A 22,606-nucleotide genomic window follows, 5' to 3' on the forward strand; every position below is an offset into this window, starting at 1 on the left:
GGTTCTAGCTCCAGCCCAGTTTCGGTTACTCTGGAGCAAGAGAGCCAAGACTGAAGTATGGGTTTGGAAGGGAGGCCTGAATGCCTAACCCACTTAGGCTAAAGGGGTTCTCGAGGGGAGAATTGCTCACCAGACCTCAGCACTGGGGTGCTAAGCAGCAGCTTCACGATGGGTGTTCATTGCCCCGTCAGTGGTCTCTATCATATATTTCCCTCTGGCCTCTTGGGGAGAAACCAAGAGCTACCTGAACAAGGGACAGGATGGGGTCAGGGCCTAAGGTCTAGAATCCTAGCCAAATGCCAATTTTTTCTTACTCCTATTCACATTTCTATCTATTTATAGGAGAAACTCCTCTCGGGGCTCAACAGGCAAAAAGGCTGAGCTTCTCTTGAAGAGTTAGTGGTCTTCTCTTAAAGAAACTATTAAACTTCATATTTCTGGAGTCTGTCCCTCATCCTGTTCTGTTAAGATCTCTCTGCTTCCTGGTTCTGTTTACCATAGGATGTGCTGTTTCTCCTAATGGTAACCCACTGTTTATGGAACTTCTACTATGGGTCTGTTCTGGCCTCGACGCCTTACAGAAATGCCCAAGGTAGGTATTATTTATTGCTCCTAGTCAGCAGAAGTACAGAGAGCTGAGCCTCAGAAAGGTTAGACAATTTGCCCACAACTAATAAACGACAGAGCTAGAATCTAAGCCCAATCTACTGGGCTCCAAAGCTTGTAGTGTGACTCTTAGGGCTGTGATTATTAATAACAATAGCTAACACTGACTGAGTCCTTACTATGTGCCAAGCACTGTGGCAGAGGGCTTTACGTGTTTTATCTCATTTAATCTTATAGATTACTTTTTAAAGTGGGATTATTATCTCCACTTTACAGATGAGGAAATTGAGTCTTCCAGAGATGAAAAGACTTGTCCAAAGTCACACAGTTAGAAAGCAGCAGAGCTGGGCTGCAAACCTTGGGCAGTTCAATACCAGTAACCATGCTCCCAATTATTAAACCTGCTGTCCTTGGTGTCCTGCCATTTTCAAACAACATGGGCATGCTCACATCATCATCCAAATACTCAATTAAAACACTGAACAGGACAGAGACTTTACCTGGGCTGACAATGGTCCATGCAATAACTGGTAATTGTTTGGACAATCATCAACCCATCTAATGGTGCCCTCAGGTTGAACTGGTATAGGAGAGGGGAGAAGAAATTGCAGATTTATGGCAGTACAGGAAAAGGATCCAGAGGACCAAACCTGAGATTGGTCCCCTCTTTCCTAACTTCAGGTCTACCCCAGGTCTCTTTTTTCTAGACTTGGCTCCAGTCCTCCCCCTGCCCATTCACATGATAATTACCCGGGTCTTAGAGGTACTGGAGCCCCCAAGTTGAGCCTCAGATAATCCTTCCACTTTTGTCAAGCAACTGGAAGTTTTCCCACTTCCAGGGGCAATAAGGGACTTTGCGGTTTACTGGCCAAGGTCTGGGGTAGAGGCCAAAGAGGGCCTTTGTCTGAGTCGCCCAGAGGAGGCTTATTCCCGGGCTCTGACAATAAAGGAAACTGGTGATCCAGGGAGCATTCCTGTTTCTTGGGAGACTTTTCTTCAGGAGTATCAGGATTTGCCTTTTCACAATCTCTTTTCATTCATCTTGCCCTCCTTGGAACCAGCCATCCTGCATTTGACAGTAATGAGGATGGAGGGATGTGGCTCTGTCTCTTTAGAAAACTGGGCAATTAAATTTTCCTTAATGAAGTTCTTTTCTTTCTCCAGCAGTATCATTTCTGTTGTGGACTTGAATGAATTTTCTATAAATTCTTTTAAATACAAGTGAAAGCATCTTAATATTCATAAGCCTAAACCTAACTGTTGCATGTATTTTTCTATCTTTGATAGCTATTCCAGAACTTGCTTTGAATGCCTCCTGTGTGGCAGGCACTAAGCACAAGAATTCGGGAATGAATAAAACAAGGCCCCTACACTCAATGATCTCACAGGGAGACAGACACATAAACAACTCCACGGTAATAGCAGCATGTCCAGGGGAGGAGCTAGGCAAAAATAGAAATAATTAACATTGCTGCAGCACTCCAGAGTTTACTTTCTCACACACCACCTCATTTGATCCTCTCAGCAACTAGCCTTTAAGGTAGATAACGCCCTCATTTCACAGATGAGGAAGCAAGGATGCAGAATAGAGACGTGCCTTGCTCAAAAAACAGATCAGAAAAGGGAAATCAGGCCTCACAACTCTAAACCCCAGATTCTGGACAAGTACCATGATGGCTCCTGATATAAACCCACTAAATTAAATGGTTGGGCTTAACTACTCCACCCCTATTCCCATCACTTAGAATTTTGACAGAGCAGGAACAAACACCTTCCACTTCCCCTGCGGAATAACCCAGTAAAGTAGTGTATTTCATTTCAGCCATCATTCTTACAATATATAAGGAACACACGAAGTTGAGCATTACTTAAATATCTGTTGCAGGTGTCTGTCTTCTTTTCTTTCCCTCTTTCTTTTTATAGTTCAGCTGATGTCTGAGCATCAGCATCATAAAATTCCTTACTTATTGTCAACTTTGTGGGTTTTTTTAATTAGAAAAGTAATCATGCTCATTATTTTAGAAATCAATCAAAATGGAAGAATATAAGGAAAAAAGGTCTCCTTCCCACCATTCCCTGTCACTACAACCCTGCCCCCACCTCTGACCTACATTCCATTCCTAGTCCCCAAGAGTAAACAGCATCACAAATCAGTAAAAACTATCAGACTCTTTTTATACACACCTAATACTTAGGGCACACCTAAGACACATATTTTTTTGTTAAAAAAACAGGGTTACATTACACAGACACACACACACACAGTGGGGGTCCATGGTTTTCTTTCTCATTCACACAGTCTACATAATTACTAAATGTTCTTTTGCCTTCAAAAAAAGATACAAAGACAGTCAAATGGATGAGTTTATTACAGTTCAGACGCAAAAATTCAAGTTCATAAAACCTGGGGCACTTTAAAAATGCAGGTTCCCAGGCCCCACCCCAGTCCCCAGAGATTCTAATTCAATAGGTCTGAGATAAGACCCCAGAATCTGCATTTGTTATAAATTCCTCCCTCGTGATCCTGATGCAGGTGGCCCAGGAGCCACATTGGTAAAAACAGTGTAGTAGTCAAAGAAAGCCCTGCCTGAGACTTACTTCCAGCTGCCCATGAGGGCAACTCCACCTGCACTCATGGTTTCTTAGTGCTGCCCCACCTTCCTCTCCTTTCCAACCAGCTGCACTTACTAAGTGTTTCATCTGTAGGCATGGGTTCCCTGTCCAGGACTCTGAATGCTGGTGACCCTCTTACTGATTTAGCTAACATTTTCATTTATCAGTAAATGCTCCTGTGTACCAAGCAGTGTGCTGATATGTGTTACTTCAACTAATTCTTTCTCTCTCTCTCTCTCTCTCTCTCTCTCTCTCTCACCCCCCCCCCACACACACGTGAGATATTATCATCCATTTTCCAAGTCAAAACTGGTGATATATCTTCCCCATTCTTCTCCTCTTTTTTTTGGATAAGAAAAGACTTATCCAAGGTCATTCAGCTGATAAGCTATAAGGCAAAATTCAGACCCATGTCTGCGTGGTTCCACCCAAAGCATAGTCCCCATCTTTTTCCACAGTCCACATACTTGTCTCATCTTCCCTCTGTGGCTTTAGCATAACTTGCTCAACCAGAATGGATTTCGGCCCTCTTCAGTTGAGCCCTGGCTTTAATTTCCCCTTAATAGCACTTATCCCACAATTGTATTTACCATCTTGAGTATAACTACTACTGCCTTCCTTTTCTGGAACCATTTTTGTCTTTTATACCAGGAATTGTATGTTTCTCTTACAAGTACCACTTCCTGACTCCTTCAATATTTTGATGGCTTCTGACTCTTCTCTAAAGGGAAAGATGGTGCTGTCTAGATCCCAAATACCTCAAGAAACGATGGTGATGACATAAGCTTGGCCAATACAGTTCAGCTCTGTAGATCAATATCAGAAATCACCTACACTATTTTCAACTATGTATACCCACTTGCTTCAGGTCCCCCCAGGAGCTCTGTACCACCCTGTCATAACACTCAACATTTTTGCCATTACAGGTTAAAATCTGTCTTCCCCGCAGAATTATAAAGTCTATGAGGACAAGGAACACAGTAGGAACTCAATTAATGTCTGTTAAGCTAAATCAAAGTGAATTGGCCTACCACATTCTCAACATTTCTTTCCCCCTATTCCCAACAGCACAACAATTCTGTGTTTCTGGCAAAGAGCAGTAGAGCCTCTGCCATTTTTGGCACAGGGTCTTCATGGCAAATTTATGCCAAGTATGAGATCCAGCAAGTCAGAGATATTCAGGGTAGGGCCTAAGCAGGAGGGTCATGCCCAGACTAAAGCCCTGAATTAGCTGAGGGTCAAGAGACAAACAAACTCCAAAGACCATAACCTAGCAAAAGTCAGGAGCCAGGGTAGAAGGTCAAGGCATTCCCAGTTACCAGGTGTCAGAAGCCAGGGAGAAACTGTTCTGCCTCGGTTTCCTCAAGAGGATATATCTTTGGGAGATCCAAAGCATACTGTCTGGAGAGGCCACCGATAAAAATAAAGACACTGTAAAGTAAAAAGTAATGCAATGGCCAACTCCACTTACAAATGCCCTATCCAGATGACAGCTGGAGAGCAGCCATGTTGCTCAGCCAGTTTGCATTCTTTCATACAAATAAAATCAGAGAAGTGACACCTACTCTTTTGTGTCCCTGAAGGTGGCTCAGGTGTTTCATTGCTAAGGGTCCTCTCATGTCACCTCCCTCTGTGTCTCTCTCATTCCTTTTAAGGCACTCTAAGCTCTAGAAAGTGCCCCTACAGAGCTGTCACCTCCCAGGGTGCTCCCTTCTCTGAGTGAGAGCTATACCCGCCTACAGGAATTCAGGCCTTTCTGTCTGACAAAGAGTCAGAAAACTTACTAATCTAAAATACACTGTATTCTGAAATAGCCTCACTGACCATCAGAAATAAGGGGAAAGCAGGTTATCACTGTGGAAGCAGACCGGCAATCAGGAATTCCTGCAAGTACTACCAATGACCAGGGACACTGGCAGAGAGCAATGAGGAAAGGGGGACCAAAGGAAATGTACCAGCAGGGAAGAGTCACCTGCTGTTGAGGCTAAATTCTTTGCCCTAGACAACACTCTCCTTTTAATATTTCCTGCCAGAGGCAGGAACTGCTGCCCGGGTACCAACAGGGAAGTGAGACTCTAGGGGACCAGGAAGGGGGAAAATTTTAGCTACAAGTGGCTAGGACAGATGTGGGGAGGGGGGAGTGGTTCTTGATGAGTCAACTCAGTTCCCCCCAATTTTATACAAATTCAGTGGAATAGAAACAGCAACACAAGCCAATCCCCACAACAAAATGGTTCCTAACAAACCAATCCCTTGCTCTAAAGGACCATCACAACACGTGGAAGGTTATGCTTATTGATTGATGTTTGTACTTGACAAAGTCTATTTATTTTTAGGCCATATGCTATTTTAAGCTCTAAGCCTGGGATGATTTGCCTATCAGCTTTTTTATAACTTTTTTATAACTTTTCATTAAAGATCTGTGATCCCATATTTTTGAGATACATATATATATATATAAAGCAGATTTGGTAAATAGAGATATGAAGTCTGGAAGATAATAATACACTGAATGTTTATAGTGCTGGCTCAGGAAGTGGTTTCTAAATTCTTTTTTTCTTCTTTTTTATATTTTTCTATATTTAAGAAACTTTTAAAATAACATGTATTATATCCATAATGAGAAAAAAATGTAATAAAAAAAGTAAGACTCTCACCCAGGGTACCTGGGTGGCTCAGTTGGTTAGGCATCCAACTCTTGGTTTCAGCTCAAGTCAGGATCTCACAGTTTCAGGAGGTCGAGCCTCTTATCAGGCTCGGGATCCTCTCTCTCCCCCACTCCCTGCTGCTCCTCCACTTGTGCTATCTATATCTCTCTCAAAATAAATAAACAAACAAACAAAAAAACAAACTTAAAACAAAAAAAAAAAGAAGAAGACTCTATTCCACCATCTCCAAGGTCAAAGACTCATGGTTATCCAGTGGTTAGAAAGGAACTTGAAGCTCTTGTCCTTACCACCCATAGTCCATTCCGTCTACTCTGGATTTCAGCCATGTCAACCTTCTCACCATTTCCCAAGTACCCAGGCCTTTTCATAACCCCCATGCCTTTGCACATGCTGTTCTCTCTTTACAACATGCCTTTTACCACCAGCTGTGCTTCTATCCATCCTTCAAAACCCTACCGTGAAGTCCTTTCTTCTATAAGAACTTCTCCAGCTCTCCGGGGCAAAGCTGTCAACTTTCACTCTCAGTTTTCAAAGAATGTACGGTTCCAGCACTGTCCTGATACTTCTTATACTTACTATAATCAATTAATCTATTCTTGTAACTACCTTTCCCAGAAAACACCAAGACAGGGATGGGGACTACATTTTATCCATTTTTGTATCCCCATTTCAGACACAAACCAGGATCTCAATTGACAGAAAAGACTGGATTCCCGCAAGACCCCTGCAAGTGGCCACCTGGTCCCTCCATTTCGTTCCCTTGAATGAGTTGGGCAGCTCTGCACAGATACAATTGTCTGTTCTTTGGATTCTTCATCTTCCTGAATTACCTTCCAGTAAGGGCTGGGGAAAAGCCTAGATCAGCTTCATTTTGTTCCTCTAAACTGCAATCCCCAGCACAATCCTAGGTACCCTGAAGTAGAACATTTATATGTGCTTGTGTGCAAAGTCCATCATTCATTCATTCAACCAATAGTATGATCACCTAGTATATACTAAGGGCCGTTTTGGGTGCTAACAAAACACAAATGGACAAGAGAAGAAGCAAAAGTCTTGTTCTTACACACCTTCAATTCTGGTAAAGAGAAGAAATAAACAAGGGAAATATCATATGGCCATAAGTACTCTGCTGAGAACTCAAGTCAGCTAATCCAAGTTACTTCACAGCTATTTAAGGTTGGGTGGTCAGGAAGTGACATGAGAGCTGAAAGCTGAATCCTAAGAAGGAGCCAGCCATGTGACAATCTAGGGAAAGAGGGTTCTAGAAAGAGGGAAAAGCTATGTGCAAAGGCCCAAAGTGGGTTACAAGCTTGGACTGTGGAGAGGTAGGGGGGCCAAGGTGGGCAGAACATGGCTTTGTAAGCCTAGCCAGTGATTTGGATTCGACTCTTATGCAATGAGATGCTACTGGAGGGTTTGCAATCAGGAGAGTAACATGGTTAGATTTAAATTGTGTAAGGATTACTGCTAGCTGCTGTACAGAGAACAGGTTACTGGGATAAGAGAAGCAGGGAGACCAGTTAGGTCAGTAGCTTTCAACTGAGGCCTCTTTTGCACGTGCCCCCCCTCCGCCCCCTCCCCCGGCCCCTCCCCCCCCCCACCCCAGGAACCTTCACAACGTCTGGAGGCATTTTTTGGTTCACAGCTTGGGGGAGGGAAGGGGTGCTACAGACTTCTAACAACTAACAGGCATCAAACAACACATGTTGTGCAGGACGGGTCCCACAACAAAAACTAATCCAATTCCAGATGTCAGTAGTGCAGAGGTGGAGACACTTTGAGTTAGAAGGATGTTGCCATGGTCCCAGCAAGAGGTGATGGTAGTCTGGGCCAGGATGGTGCAGGTGGAAAAGAAAGGAAATTCACTACAATATCTTGAAATACTGAAGGGTTTTCTTCCATATTTCCTTAGGAGCTTCTGGACCAGATTCAGGCAAGGAGGGCTCTCTGTGTTCATTGCCTCAGGGATAATGCAGAGAAGGAGTCAATTCTTGGCTTTTGACTTTCAAAATAGTTTTGAGGGAATGTGTGATGACAAAGAGCCAGGATACCACCCCCAATAACCTCCTTTCCCCTTCCCAACTCTACACATGGATAAAGATTTCCAGGAGTCAGTAAAGCAAAGTGTATGTAGATTTTTATGGATCTATAAGAAAATAGCCTGCACCCTGCCTCACCCCAAACAAGCCCAAGGAAAGAGGGTGATGAGGGAACCCCACACACACATTTGCAGAATCTGGGAACAGACAGGAGCTGGGCCGTTTCCCCAGGCAGAGCTCTAGGGAGGCACTGGAGGGGAATCAAGTGTGGGGCCTGGCAAGACAGGCCTGAGACAAATGTCCAGAGACGCTCACAGCCCAGCATGGTATGTGAGAACCAGGATGGCTCCCAGTGCTTGCAAACAGCACAGAAGGACTAAAGAGAGATACACAGGAAAGAGTCTCGAGATTGGGAACAAAGAAGGATCGATCACTGGCATAGACAGACCACTGACGACCCAAAGGGAAGGAGGCTATCTCAGTTGCCAAAATAGATTGATGATAACCACAACAGATGTCACTTGGCACTGCCTTAGTCCCCTGGACCTTGGGGCACAACCCTGAAGAAAACAGGAGGAACCCCAAATTGACTTAGATTTATGTCTGCCACCCTCAGCAAAAGAGAGATGAGAAATGGAAATCAAGTTACAGAGAAATAAAGAAAAACCTAGTTCTCATACACCTGAATTTGTGGCTGAGATCTGCTCACTCTGAGGCGCATGGGCTACAGGCTTTCGTGCATTCCTCTGCATCATCATTTGGCATTGACCATACAATCCCACGGGCAGTGCTGAGGTCCATTCAAGGCACCTTGAACACAGCCTGCAGCCGAGTGCATCCCCTTACTGTCACACACAGACACAGGCACACGCCATGCATATTGATCAGGGGCAAGCTGTCGCCAAATTACCATTTAAATCAATGGCTGAGCGCTCTGTAATTGGAGATGTCAAAACCCACATTTTCTAAGTGACCTCAAAACACCACATCAATATCACTTAGCTGAGCTGAATACGCATTTGTTTTACCTCTTCCCCTCTTCAAACTGCCCTCAGAGAAAAGTATAAAAATTAGCGAACTGGGCAAAAGGCAAAAAGAGAAAGAATGTGGATAATCCACAAATTGTGAATTTCAAAATGTAATCTCAGGAATACGGTCTTGTGCGATTTTCCATGAGAAACATCTACAAGATGGAATAAGTTTAAGAAAATTCATGGCCCCTTCTTGGTGATTCACACTTAACACGTTCAAGGTTCCCAGAAGTCCTGTGGGAGGGACGCCGGGTGGCTGGTTCTGTTAAGCGTCTAACTCTTGACTCCAGCTCAGGTCATGATCTCACAGTTCTAGGTTCGTGAGTTGGAGCCCCTGTTGGACGCTGCATGGAGCCTGCTTGGAATTCTCTCTCTTCCACCTCCCCCCCCCACCAAAAAAGAAGTCCTGTGGGAAACAAGCCTATTCAACTCAGTTTATGTTAGAACTCCCAAGACCCATTTGACCACATAACTGTTTTTCGCACCTAACGCTTCTTGACATCCAATTTCATGAATACATCTCAGGGAACACTACTCCAAACATAAATTGGCCTAATGATTATATGATTTAAGAGAAAAGAGCCAAAATCCCACTCCTGGCCAGCCAAGATATTTTATAAACACCAACAAGCCATCAGGAATGAATCATTTGCAAGTGAAATCAAGCCCAGAACACCACTTGCTGGGTCCTGTGTTAGGCCAGAGGTTCCAAAACTCAGCACCTTGAAGAAGTCAACCCCTGTCCCTTCCTGGCAGTGACAAGGACAGGACCCATCTTCTAAATGAGCCTAACCTCACCTCCTCCTGACCCTCTTATCCTTACTCTTATATCTTTGCCTCATCCCATTCTCCAAGGTACCACTCAGCTCTACCTCCCAGGCAACCACCACCGGTTGGCCTTACACCACCCACCGGAACAATCCAACTTCATATGTTTCTTGATCACCAACTAGATGCCAGGCATGAGCATACAGCAATGCACCGATCAGAGAGAGCTTTCCTCCTCATGGAAATATGGTCTCGAAGTGTCTCTACACCAGAACCCTTCTCTGAACATTAGTTTCCACATCTGGAGGGTGAGGGAAGAAAAGTGGGGGAGTTGGACTCCCCTCCCTAGTGGAGGGGACTAGAAGAACCCTCAAATTTCCAGTCCTATATTTTCCGGTTTATGGAGGCAGATATGGCAGCCTCAGTCAAGTCTACAGAAGTGTCTTCGGTGGGCACTTTGCCAAAGATGACTCCATGGGATGGGTGTGAAGGATCTGACACAGTTGGTGGCATCCAGGGAGAACCAGGAAAAGTCGGATTAGAAGGGGAGTTGAAGTTTCAGGAACAGTAGGAAGTCAGAGATAAAGACCCATCTCAGAGTGGTCCCCCCAGGAAAGAGACCCCTGGGTTTCAGAGCCACATTGCTATGACACGGCTTTCACCTCACTGTACAACTGGAAGTCAGGAAGGCTCTGCGTAAACCCTAACTCTGCCACTGTTCCCTGTGCAATCTGATGCAATTTATTTCATTTATTTCTCTGAATGATAGAGCTTTTAGTCTATAAAATGGGAATAATAATGACTACCTCTGAGAAGTACTGAGATCACAAAATCAGATACTGTGTATATGACTGAGACCCGGAACTAAGTAAAAATCAATTACCTCCCACGCCTAAGTAAAGTTATATAGCCTAAAGCATGGCTTGTAACAGTCACTGAATGAATGAGTGAGTAAATGAATGAATGAGTGATTGAGGTTTCCAGAAAGGAAAGGTTGTCTTTAATAAACTCTGGTGGTAAAAACTCCAAAAATGGCCAATATAGACCTCTAGATCTACAGATTTCCCCAAACTGCAAAAAGTCTGGAATGCAGTGTTCCCAGCCACACCCTACTATGACTGTGGCAAACATCACCTCATTAAACATTTCTCTTGCTTTGAACACATAAGCCTTCACCAAATCTCCACTAATAAATATCTCCCCTGTCAGGGACAAACAAGGAACTTCAGTAAACTATGGAGAATGTTTCCTTTATCAATAAAACCCCTACTTTTTAAAAATGTTCATTATTTTTGAGAGAGAGAGAGAAACAGAGCATGAGTAGGGAAGGGGCAGAGAGAGAGACACACACAGAATCGGAAGCAGGCTCCAGGCTCCGAGCTGTCAGCACAGAACTGGATGCGGGGCTCGAATTCACGAGCTGTGAGATCATGACCTAAGCCAAAGTCCGATGCTTAACCGACTGAGCCACCCAGGTGCCCCAATCCTCTACTTTCAATGGAACAAAAAGTATAGGTGCTGTCATAGATTGTGTCTCCCCCTCCAAATTTGTATGTTGAAGCCCTAACCCACAATGTGACAATGTGATGGTATCTGGAGGTAGATGAGGCCTTTGGGAGATAATTAGGTTTAGTTGAAGGTCATGAGGGAGAGGCCCTCATGATGGGATCAGTGCCCTTAAAGAAGAGGAAGACAGACAGCCTCCTCTCTCCCTCTCTCTCTCTCTCTCTCTCTCTCTCTCTCTCTCTCTCTCTGTCTCCACACTGAGCAAAGGCCATGTGAGCATACGGCAAGAGGACAGCCATCTACAACACTAGGAACTGAATCTGTTGGTACCTTGATCTTGGACTTCCAGACTCCAGAACTGTAAAAATAAATGTCTGTGGTTTAAGCACACAGTTCACAGTATTTTGTTATGGGAGCCCAAGCAGACTAAGACATATGTCAAGGAAAATAACTAAGTTAGCTAAAAGCTGTTCAGAGTAAAACTTCTCATTAGTAACGTACCGGCCACTCTCTCAGCCTATCTTGTGTCAACCACACTGGCGAAACAAAACGACCATGAGCACAGATCTGAGGGAATCACTAATTTTGCCTAGGAGAGTTGGAAGAAGGTGTCATTTTGGCAGCCACTGAACGACGGTCGGGAGTTGCCCAGACAAAGAAAGGGTGGAGGAAGGGGGACACTTTAAACAGAACAAAGGCACAAATGGCACTAGATGTGAAGGTTCCAGGAAGGGATACTGAGGATTCAGATACAAGGGATTGGCCTCATGTGGTTTTAAGAGCACAGGCCTAATATAGAGAAAACAACTAAAGATAAAACAGGAAAACTGGCTGAGGCTCCATCACCAAGACCTTTTATGGACTTCAACTTACAGGCCAGAAGTTGCAAAGCAGTGGGTTGTGAGCTGAAACTGTCCTACTGATGAGTTTGTTCAGGCAGCATAGTGTTTCTTAAAAATTTGAGTTACATTTGGGGCTCCTGGGTGGCTCAGTCGGTTAAGCGCCAACTCTTGATTTGGGCTCAGGTCATGATCTCACAGTTTGTGAGTTCGAGCGCCCCGTGAGGCTCTGCACTGGCGATGCAGAACCTGCTTAGGATTCTTTCTCTCCCACTCTCTCTGCCCCTATACCGCTCACACTCTCTCTTAAAAACAAACATTAAGGGGCGCCTGGGTGGCGCAGTCGGTTAAGCGTCCGACTTCAGCCAGGTCACGATCTCGCGGTCCGTGAGTTCGAGCCCCGCGTCAGGCTCTGGGCTGATGACTCAGAGCCTGGAGCCTGTTTCCGATTCTGTGTCTCCCTCTCTCTCTGCCCCTCCCCCGTTCATGCTCTGTCTCTCTCTGTCCCAAAAATAAATAAACGTTGAAAAAAAAAAAATTAAAAAAAAAAAAAAACAAACATTAAAAAATATTTTTTAAAAATTTGAGTTGCATGTAAAACTCAGGAGATTTTCAGGGCACCTGAGTGGCTCAGTCAGTTAAGCATCCGACTTCAGCACAGATCATAATCTCACAGTTCATGAGTTCAAGCCCCGCGTCAGGCTCTGTGCTGACAGCTCAGAGGCTGGAGCCTGCTTTGGATTCTGTGTCTCCCTCTCTCTCTGCCCCTCCTCCACTGGCACTCTGTCTCTCTGTCTGTCTCTCTCAAAAATAAATAAACATTAAAGAAAAATATTTTTTAAATCAGGAGATTTTCATCATGGCCTAGGATCTAGCAAACGAGTCCCAGATATGACATGAAAAGCATGAGAATAAATAATCTGAATTTCATAAACATAAATACTTTTGTGCTTCAAAGGGCACCATCGAAAAAGGGAAAGCATAACTCACAGAATGGAGGAAAATATTTGCAAATCTTATATCTGATAATGGACTTGTATCCAGAATAAAGAACTCTTATAGCTCAAAAAAGGAACCCTCATACACTGTTGGTGGGAATGTAAATTGGTGTAGCCACTGTGGAATACAGTATGTTGGTTCCTCAAAAAATTAAAATAGAAATACCATATGATCCAGCAATTCCACTGCTGGGTATTTACCCAAAGAAAATAAAAACACAAATTTGAAAAGATATATGCACCCTTAGGTGTATTGCAGCATTATATACAACAGCCAATATGAAAGCAACCTAAGTGTCCATGGATAGATAGATGAATGGATAAAGAAGATGTGATGTGTTTATGTATGTTTGTGTGCGTGTGTGTGGATCGAGAGAGAGAGAGAGAGAGAGAGAGAGAGAGAGAGAGAGGAATATTACTTGGCCATAAAAAAGAATGAGATCTTGCCATTTGTGACCACATGGATGAACCTAGAGGGTATTATGCTAAGTATAGTAAGTCAGACAGAGAAAGACAAATACCACCTGATCTAACTTGTATGTGGAATCTAAAAAACAGAACAAATGAACAAATAAAAACCAGAACAGACCCATAAATACACAAAACAAAATGATGGCTATCAGAGGGAGAGGGGTAGTGGGATGAGTAAAATTGGTGAAGGAAGTGGGAGATATAGGCCTCCAGTTATGGGATGAGTAAGTCACGGGGATGAAAGGCACAGCATAGGGAATACAGTCAATGATATTATAATAGCATTGTATGGTGACAGATGGTAGCTACACTTGTGAGCACAGAGTAACATATAGAGTTGTATCAGTACGTTATACACCTGAAACTAATGTAACATTGTGTGTCAAATATCCTTCAATTTAAAAAAGAATTTACAGCTCAAAAATAAAAAAGACATCCCAATTTTTTAATGTTTTTAACATTTTTAAAAACTTAAAAATAAAAATGAGGAGATTTTGTTTTAAAATCCAGATGCCCTTGAAACACTAAAAGAACTGACCAGTCTGGGCTCACATCCTGCCTGGCACTGAGACTGGAGCTGAGCAGAGGCTTACGCCTCTAGGTGAGCCTTAATCAGCCACAGTCCCCACTACTCCTCAATATCTCTCCCAACCAGCATACTTTCCTCATTGAAGCCTGTTGAGAGTAGTGAGGGTTCCTAAAGTTCTCGTCCATTCACTCAATGCCATACTCTCTTTAAGACTAAACTCATTCTCGGGGCATCTGGGTGGCTCAGTGGGTTAAGTGACCGACTTGGGCTCAGGTCATGATCTCCTGATCTGTGAGTTTGAGCCCATGTCAGGCTCTGTGCTGACAGCTGTGCAGAGCCTGGAGCCTGCAGCCTACTTAAGATCTGTGTGTGTCTCTCTCTCTGCCCCTCCCCTGCTCATACTCTGGCTCCGTCTCTCAAAAATAAGTAAATGTTAAAAAAATTTTTTTTAAAAAGACTAAACTCATTCTCGGGGCGGCTGGGTGGCTCAGTCAGTTAATCATCTGACTTCGGCTCAGGTCATGATCTCTTGGTTCGTGAGTTCAAGCCCCCATTGGGCTCTGTGTTGACAGCTCAGAGCCTGGAGCAAGCTTGGGATTCTGTGTTTCTGTCCCTCTCTGCCCCTCCCCCGCTCATGCTTGCTCTCTCTCTCTCTCTCTCTCTCTCTCTCTCTCTCTCTCTCTCAAAAGTAAATAAACACTAGAAAAAAAAATAAAAAATAAAGACTAAACTCATTCTGGTGCCCAATCGGGAGTTTTTGTGTTCTGAGTTTCTGTTTTTGTTTTTTCCATTTCCTTCACCGATTTTATCACCATATTTCAAGAAAACTCTTAGAAAGCCAAGAATGTATCATATACTCTGCATCTCTCACAACACCCACCACAAAACTAAGAAGAAAGTAGATAATCAACGTTTACTGAATGAATACATAAATGAATGAGTAAATAAACACTTCTCTGTGATCTTCTTCAAAATCTGCCCTTCTTCCCCCAAATTCTAGACTTTTGCTATTAAGAAGATGGCCTAAATGACTATGGATGTATAATTAAAAACCAAAACAAAACACTAAAGTCAATCACTGTGTTTCTATTTCAATTTTCTATTAGGTTGAAATGGAAATGGGAACTCTAGATAAATGCAGAATAGATCATTATGTCTGACAGCAAGATGAATGAGAGCCCAGGGCACTGAGAACTCTGGCAAATAAGATTACCAAACACTATCGGTGATCTTTGAGGGAACTGTGAAAAACAGGATAAGTGCCAAAATGCTGGAGATGGGCAAATGTTGTTCTGATTTTCAAAAGGGGAAGAAGTTAGAGCTTGCCATTTCCAGACTAGAGAATGTGATGTCACTCTCAAGCAAAGTGCTTGAACAGATTCATAAAGGGACACTTGCAAGCACCTCAGACAGGAAATAGAGTCCATCTGGGGCCAGCACAGGGTCACCAAGAACAACTCATATGAAATTCATTTCATTTTCTTCTCTCTGACAAAGATCCTAATAACTTAGTGGATTGGAGAAATATAGCATGTAAAATAAATATGGTACAGTGAAGGGGTGGGCAGTGAAAAGGACTAATTCAATCCTTGGGCTATATTAATAGAAGCAATACATGCAGCATAAAGGAGGTGATAGTTGTGTTTCTTTCTCTGATCACATCAAAAGCCTCTCATATAGAACTTAGAAACACTTGTTTTTCTTTCTTTTTTTTTTTTTTACTGTTTATTTTTGAGAGAGAGAGACAGAGAGAGAACAAGTGGGGGAGGGGCAGAGAGAGAGAGACACACAGGATCTGAAACAGCCTCCAGGCTCTGAGCTGTCAGCACAGAGTCTGACATGGGGCTCGAACTCAGTAACAGCAAGATCATGACCGAGGCTGAAGTGGGACACTTAACAGACTGAGCCACCCAGGCGCCCCTAGAACTTAGAAACACTCTTAAAGGGGGTACCTGGGTGGCTCAGTCAGTTAAGCGTCTGACTTCAGCTCAGGTCATGATCTCACAGTTCCTGAGTTCAAGCCCCAAGTCAGGCTCTGTGCTGACAGCTCAGAGCCTGGAGCCTGCTTCAGATCTGTGTCTCTCCCTCTCTCTCTCTCTGCCCCTCCCTGTTCATGCTCTGTCTCTCTCTCTCTCAAAAATAAATAATAAGACATTTTAAAAATGTTTTAAATAAATAAATAAAGTAAAATAAAAGCATAAAGCTCTCATCTAGACAGTGCTCTCAAGGGCACCATAACCACCATCACCCTTTCATCTACTGCCCTCACGGAGGTGGTAGACCAACTATCACAAATCATCTTACTTGGCCAGCTTCACTCATTTATTGTATCTGTCAAGCACCCAAAGGCACTTGGGAGTTTGTAACCAGGATACAGTAAATCCAAAGGAAAGTGAAGATGATTAAGCAGCAGATAAGCATCTTATGTGAGTAAATGAGGATAATCATAGTGGGGCTATGATCAGAGTCTCTAACATCCAATGGGCAGTCATGGGGAAGAAGCATCTGTCTTGTTCTATGAACCCCCAAGGAGAAGATACTATAGAACCAATAGATGAATATAAAAACCACTTACAGCAGCCAGGGCTATTAAAGGTAGAATATGTGGACTTGGGAGGTGATGAGTTCCCCATCACTGGACATGTACAAGCACATGCTATACTACTGCATTGCAAATATATAATCAAAGGGATTCAGGTAACTGATGAGGCAAGAGAAGGCATGGATCTGATATTTCTTTTACAATAGGGAAAAAAAAGAGTGTTAAAACATTCTCCTCAGGTCAATAAATTCTTCAAAAAGAGATAAAAGAGAGTAAGTCAACAAAGAACTCAGTATCATTTTTAAAAACCAAAAATGCCCCTCACTAAATTCACAGAGGACCAAATCTATCTAAGTAGGCGAAGGGTTTGCACCAAACTGGTCAAATGATACCCAGGGAGAAAGGAAACAGGCTTCAGGCGTTATTTTTGGTGATTGGTCAAACATTCTTCAGAGGCAAGCAACAAAGGCAAGGGATAAAAGTAAGAGGGTAAACAATGGAACGATCAAGAGACAGCCAGTCCCCACCACAAAACCGCCATCTGCCACTGACATCAATCCTTCAAGGGCCAGCCTCAGGCAAACAATGCAATGGGAAAGAAGACCAGCTACCTTCACATTTCTGGCCTTGTGACCTTGGGCACGTCACTCAACCTGACAAGGCCTCAGTTTCTTCATCTCTAAAGCTGAGCTCATTCATACAAACACTTTCCGTACATTGTGTAGGCCAAGAGTAGTGATGTTTGGGAGTGAGCCAGACAGAGAAACTGTAGAGCCCTGTGCGTACATCATCAGGAACTATGATGATGATTAACAAACAGAATTTTGAAAGGAAAAGATTCCAGACGGTTTCAGGTACAGCAACGTCCTGGTCTAAGTCGTGTGGATGTCAATTCTAAAGGAATAAAATTCAACTCCTTTAACCAGAATGTAGAGACCCTTAGGGTCTGGAAGAGACAAGATCATCTGGACAAATTTCCTGCCGGAAATGCATGACCTTGGACTTGCTAAGTAGTTGTTAAAATAAAGGTGAAAGGTAAAAAAGTAAAAGAATCAGCCGGAGCAATAAATGCTTCATTGATCCTCAAGCCAAGTTCACGGGCCCTGTGGCAGTGATCCAAAAACAAGACGAGCGTTACTTCCTACCAAGACAATGCTAACAAAAACCCCAAACTGTCCAAAACTCAGCATTCGCTTCTCTAGTATGGCATTTTTCATGAGAACCTCAGTTAAAAAGAACTGTAATACTCAGCCAAATTCATCTTATAAAACATAAACTCCCTAAAAAGTGTGTATGCAAAGGCCGAAACTGGGCTTTTGTATTGATGCAGCCGGGTGAGTTCAAATCTCTGACCAGTAAAGGGCCTGTGACTAAATTTTCAGCAAGGCTGAAACATCCTAAGTCAGTTTGCCACACTGAGCTGAAACCTAGAGAACGTTTTCAGCTCCCTTTGCCCTAGGGTCTACCCCCAGAGGTGATTAGCATGCCGGGTCTGACCAGGACTAGAAGACACAAGAGGGTTGGCGAGACTGAAAAAAAAAACAAAAAGCAACAAAAAAAAACAAAGCCCTCCCCTGTTGGCCGCTCCCCTCCCAAAGGTTCCCAAGCATCGGGAGCGTGTGCAGCAGCTGTGGATGTCGGGCCCCTGCCGCTTCCGGGGAGACTTCCTGGGTCACTGAGTCTGGAGCTGCAGAAGCACCTAAAAGCAGGTGGGGCAGCCTCAGGTCACCTGAGCCCCAAATAATCAACTTGCTCAAACAGTCCACCCACAATCTCAAGAGCAGGCGTCAGTATCCATTGAAGATGTATTTTGTCTTTAGTCTTTCTGTGGGAGACCACAAACACACCCTGTGTCGCAGCAAGGAGATCCAGGACCAGAGAGAAAACAGACACTAAGAGACGCAGGCCCAGGCTTCCCTCAGGGTCTGTCCTCGGAGAAAGGGTGAGTATGGGGCTTTTAGATTTTCCTTGCCAAAACTGAGTCTAGAACTCAGGAAGGTAGGAGAACCCCCTCTGGCGTGAACCAGGATTCTGCCTGCATTTGTCTATGCGACTGTGTCCGGTTCCCTATTTCGCCTTGCTAGTGCGGATTTAGGGAGCAGTTTCTGAGAGGAGCGTGCACCCTGTGGCCCCAAAGCTGGAACAGGCAGCCAGAGGTCATCCCACCCTGCTGGCAGGCTTCCTCTGGCGCTACGGAAGCCAGGCAGCTCCTACCAGCCGAAACGGCACACTAAGCTGTTGGCTTTGAATGAAGGCTGATGACCCTACACGCTAGCAGGCAGACGGGCGGTGATTGGGGCTGCACACTGCGAGAGAATACATTTTCTGCACCGAGCTCCCTCTTTATGCCTAAATGCCTGCATTAGTTTGGATCAATATGCCCCATAACAGTTAATCCATGGCAACCCAGGCCAGCCGAGAGGCACTGACAAAGAAGTGCAACCCAGGGATGCTGCTTCTGTGTGCACATGCATGTGAATTCCAGCCCAGAGAAAGGGGCAAGGGAAAGCAACAAGAAACCAAAAAGAAGAAAGAAAAATAAAAGCAGATAGTAAAAAAATCACATTAAGGGGCTTTCAGCATGGGAGGGGGGAAGAGGCAGTGACTGTCAAAATGGCCTTAGAGTGACATGTCACGGCCAAGATGATGGAGTATCCACGACACTCCTAAAGCCGGGCGTAGGATCCTCCTCACACACCTGCAATGCAGTGATTGCTGCCCATTCTATAATCCACACTCCCAGAGCCAGGGCTCTCTGCAGTTGAAACCAGTCTGGACTTGTGCGGCTGCCACTGTTCCTACTCACAATAAGATTATTGATGCATAACAACATTTTGTGATGGCAGGGAGGAAAAAGGGTAAAAGAAAGCCAGAGCAAGAGAAAAAAGGAAAGGGGAGGGGAAGCATGACTCCCCAGCCCGCATCTCACCTTTTATTTGGGCTTCATATTCAGCAATGATCTCTTTGTCTTTCTTGAACTTAGTTTGAGATGACATCTTCCAACGTGGCCAAAGGCACTGACAGGCTGTTTGATTTATTTCTCTTTTTCTTCCCCAGTCCTCTCTCAAACCCTGGTAATCACTCGGCTCTAGTCGATTTCACAGGGTTTAGGGACTAATCTCTTTTACTCGCTGCAGAGCCAGGGGGGAGAAAAATGCCTCTCGTTCTGGGAGGAAAATTCTCTTTACTTGCCGAAAAAATGTCTCTAGTAGCTTGGTCTGGTCAGCTCCTCTTGCAAAAGAAGAACTACCGCCCCTAGGAGCACAGTAACCTGCCCCAGATTTTCAAGATTTTTCTTCCACAAAAATAATAACTGAGAGCAATCACACACACATGCACACAAACACACTCACGCGTGCACTCTCGCACTCAACCGACACACACACAGTCGTGATGCACACGCACACATACACACACACACTCTCACTCACTCACTCACACCCGCTCACCCACCCACCCACACACACACACACATACACACACACATCCACAGAGGCGCGGCGCCTCCTTGCTTGTGCAGTCAGTCTCCGGCTGGCTTTCGAAGGCTCTGCTAAGGAGATGGTCAGGTTGCCAGAGGGCCGGTCATCTCGCATCCTCCCTCCCTTCGGCGCCTCTGGTCTGATGTACAGTGAGGATCAAAGCCAGAAGAGCGAGATGGAAGTTCTCCTGCTGCAAGGCTTAAGCTCCGGTGAACCACGGCTGGACTGCTCGCCCTGCAGGGCTGGCTGAGCACTCCCCCACCCACCTCGTCACCAAGCTCCACCTCCCGGATTTTATAACAACTGACACATTGTAGCCTACAGGAGAGCAGAACTCATTGCAAGCAGAAAGGGGAAGAAATGCTCACAAAAGGGAAGGCAGCAGGAAAAAGAATCGGGTTGGAAAGGCCTGAGAGGCCCCTGCAAACTCCATTAGCAATCGTGTTAGGAATTTTTCTTCCAAAAACTTCAAAAGTCTCACCTTTTCTTTGCACCATGCAGTTTAATTTCTCAAAGCAATGGCTATCTGACAGTTTGTTACTCTGTAGGGATTGTCTCGAAGAGGGGAGAGGCTGACCCATGTAGGCAAGCTCATTAATATTTGTTGAGCAATTGCGGGGTGGCAGGGACAATGCCAGGCATTTCAGACATGCAGCTTTGCAAAGCTGTTGAGAGCAGGCATGCTAGAAACACCCAGCTGCTTCACTGTCTGTTAGAGCTTTAGCCAAATCAATAACTCATTGAGCCTCAGTTTCCTCACCAATGAAATGGGCTCTCTTTAGGGCTCTTTAATTCATTCTTTCAACAAATATTTATTGAAAGCTTACCATAGGTCAGGCATTATTCTGGATACAGGGATACAGCAAGAGTCAAAATAGGCACAGACATTAAAAAAAAAAAAAAAAAAAAATCCCTGTCCTCCTGGAGCAGTTCCAGGGTCTCTACTTGACACAACTCTGGGAAATCCCCACCACTCACGTTAATATTCTCAGTAATGGTAGAACCCAGAATGCACTGTGAATGGTGCCTCCTGGAGTCACACGAGGCAAGAGGCCCGGGAAGGGGAAGATGAATAAACAAAATGAGTAAATTATACTATAATGTAAAGAAGGTAAGTGCTATTGGGGAAGAAAATATTGTAGGGTAAAGGACTTCAAAACTGAGGGAGCTCTTGGGAGGATCAAATAAAAATGTAGAGCTAAGCTTAGCACAGTGCTGGGCACATAGTAAACACTCAATAAATGGTAGCAATTATTATTACCCCATGATATCCCCCACAAAGAAACCTAACAACATAGTATAAGTATCCCTGTTTCACAGATGATGGAAGAGAGGCACAGATATGGGAAATGACTTACCCAAGGTCACCAGCATATCAAAAAATAGGCTATCTGACACCAGATTTTGACCATGCAAATGCTCAAATAGCCTGCATTCTACTAGAGAGATTAAACCCATTTCAGGAGCACCAGGGTGGCTGTCGGTTGAGCGTCCAACTCTTGATTTTGGCTCAGGTCATGATCTCACAGTTCGTGGGATTGAGCCTTGCTTCAGGCTCTGCGCTGATAGCACAGAACCTGCTTGGGATTCCCTCTCTCCCTCCCTCTCTCTCTCTCTCTTTCTCTCTGCCCCTCCTCACCCCATGCACAAGCTCACACACACACACACTCTCTCAAAATAAATGAATAAACATTAAAAAAAAAAAAAACATTTCAGATGCACTTAGGTAGAAAAGATTTGTTCTCTAAAAATAAAATCAAGCACTGTAGGGTTGCTGACCACAGGAATTACACATATTAAGAGTGTCCTTAATATGTATTATCCCCCAAGTTTGGTATTTTCACAAATTTCTCAAAACAGTCTTACATTTGCCCATTACATTTTATATAATAAATGATTGGATTTGGGTTCAGAAATGAATCCATTCCAGTCCATTGAGGTTTCCCAGAGAGGGTGGCAGTTGCAATGGGTCTCCTCAGACAAGCATGAGGCCCAGAGGTTGTAGGGGGGAGGTCGGGAAGAGACAGGATATTCCTATGGAGCAAACAGTATGAGCTAAGCCTGCAGATGGAGAGACATAGGATCTGCCTGGAGAGAGCACATGGGAAAGTGCAGACGGTGAACCACAGGGCTTATTACAGCTTCGTGTCCAGAGACAGGAGGTCGCAGAGTTCACAAATACTCTCCCCCAACCTGTGCCATCACCCCCCTGCCTCACCCTTCCCATGGGCTTGCTCAGGCCCTCTGAGGTTCCCCTCTGGACCAGTTTAAAAGAGTGAAAGCCACACATGTTACCTGAAAAAGATGTGCTCAGAGATTAGCATCCCTGCCTCAAGACTAACCCTCGAAGGAAGATCAGAGTTAAGTACTGCGCATCTTGGGACATGAGAGACAGGATTCCCTGCCTGGCTCTGCCACGGCAGTTCTGAGAACTAGCCCAAATGACTTAACCTGCTGTTGCTAGTTGGAGGCAGGAACTAGTGAATGTCAGCCATTCTCGCCATTACTAAAATTTC

General features: G+C 44.3%; 1 protein-coding gene across 3 annotated transcripts in view; it reads right to left on the bottom strand.

The window, feature by feature from the left end:
- SRGAP3 (SLIT-ROBO Rho GTPase activating protein 3) overlaps positions 1–19,886 on the bottom strand; it is a 257,900-nt gene extending 238,014 nt beyond the window's left edge. For all 3 annotated transcript variants that reach the window (XM_047096125.1, XM_047096124.1, XM_047096123.1), the window contains exon 1: positions 19,541–19,886. In XM_047096125.1, coding sequence (XP_046952081.1) covers positions 19,541–19,607 — 67 coding nt within the window. In that variant the 5' untranslated portion in view covers positions 19,608–19,886. The remainder of the gene's footprint in view (positions 1–19,540) is intronic.
- Positions 19,887–22,606: the final 2,720 nt, after the last annotated feature.

Source organism: Lynx rufus, unplaced genomic scaffold (assembly GCF_022079265.1).
Source record: "Lynx rufus isolate CCGP_SWC_20201006 ecotype Redwood Valley unplaced genomic scaffold, mLynRuf1.p SCAF_4, whole genome shotgun sequence".
Lineage (NCBI taxonomy): Eukaryota > Metazoa > Chordata > Mammalia > Carnivora > Felidae > Lynx > Lynx rufus.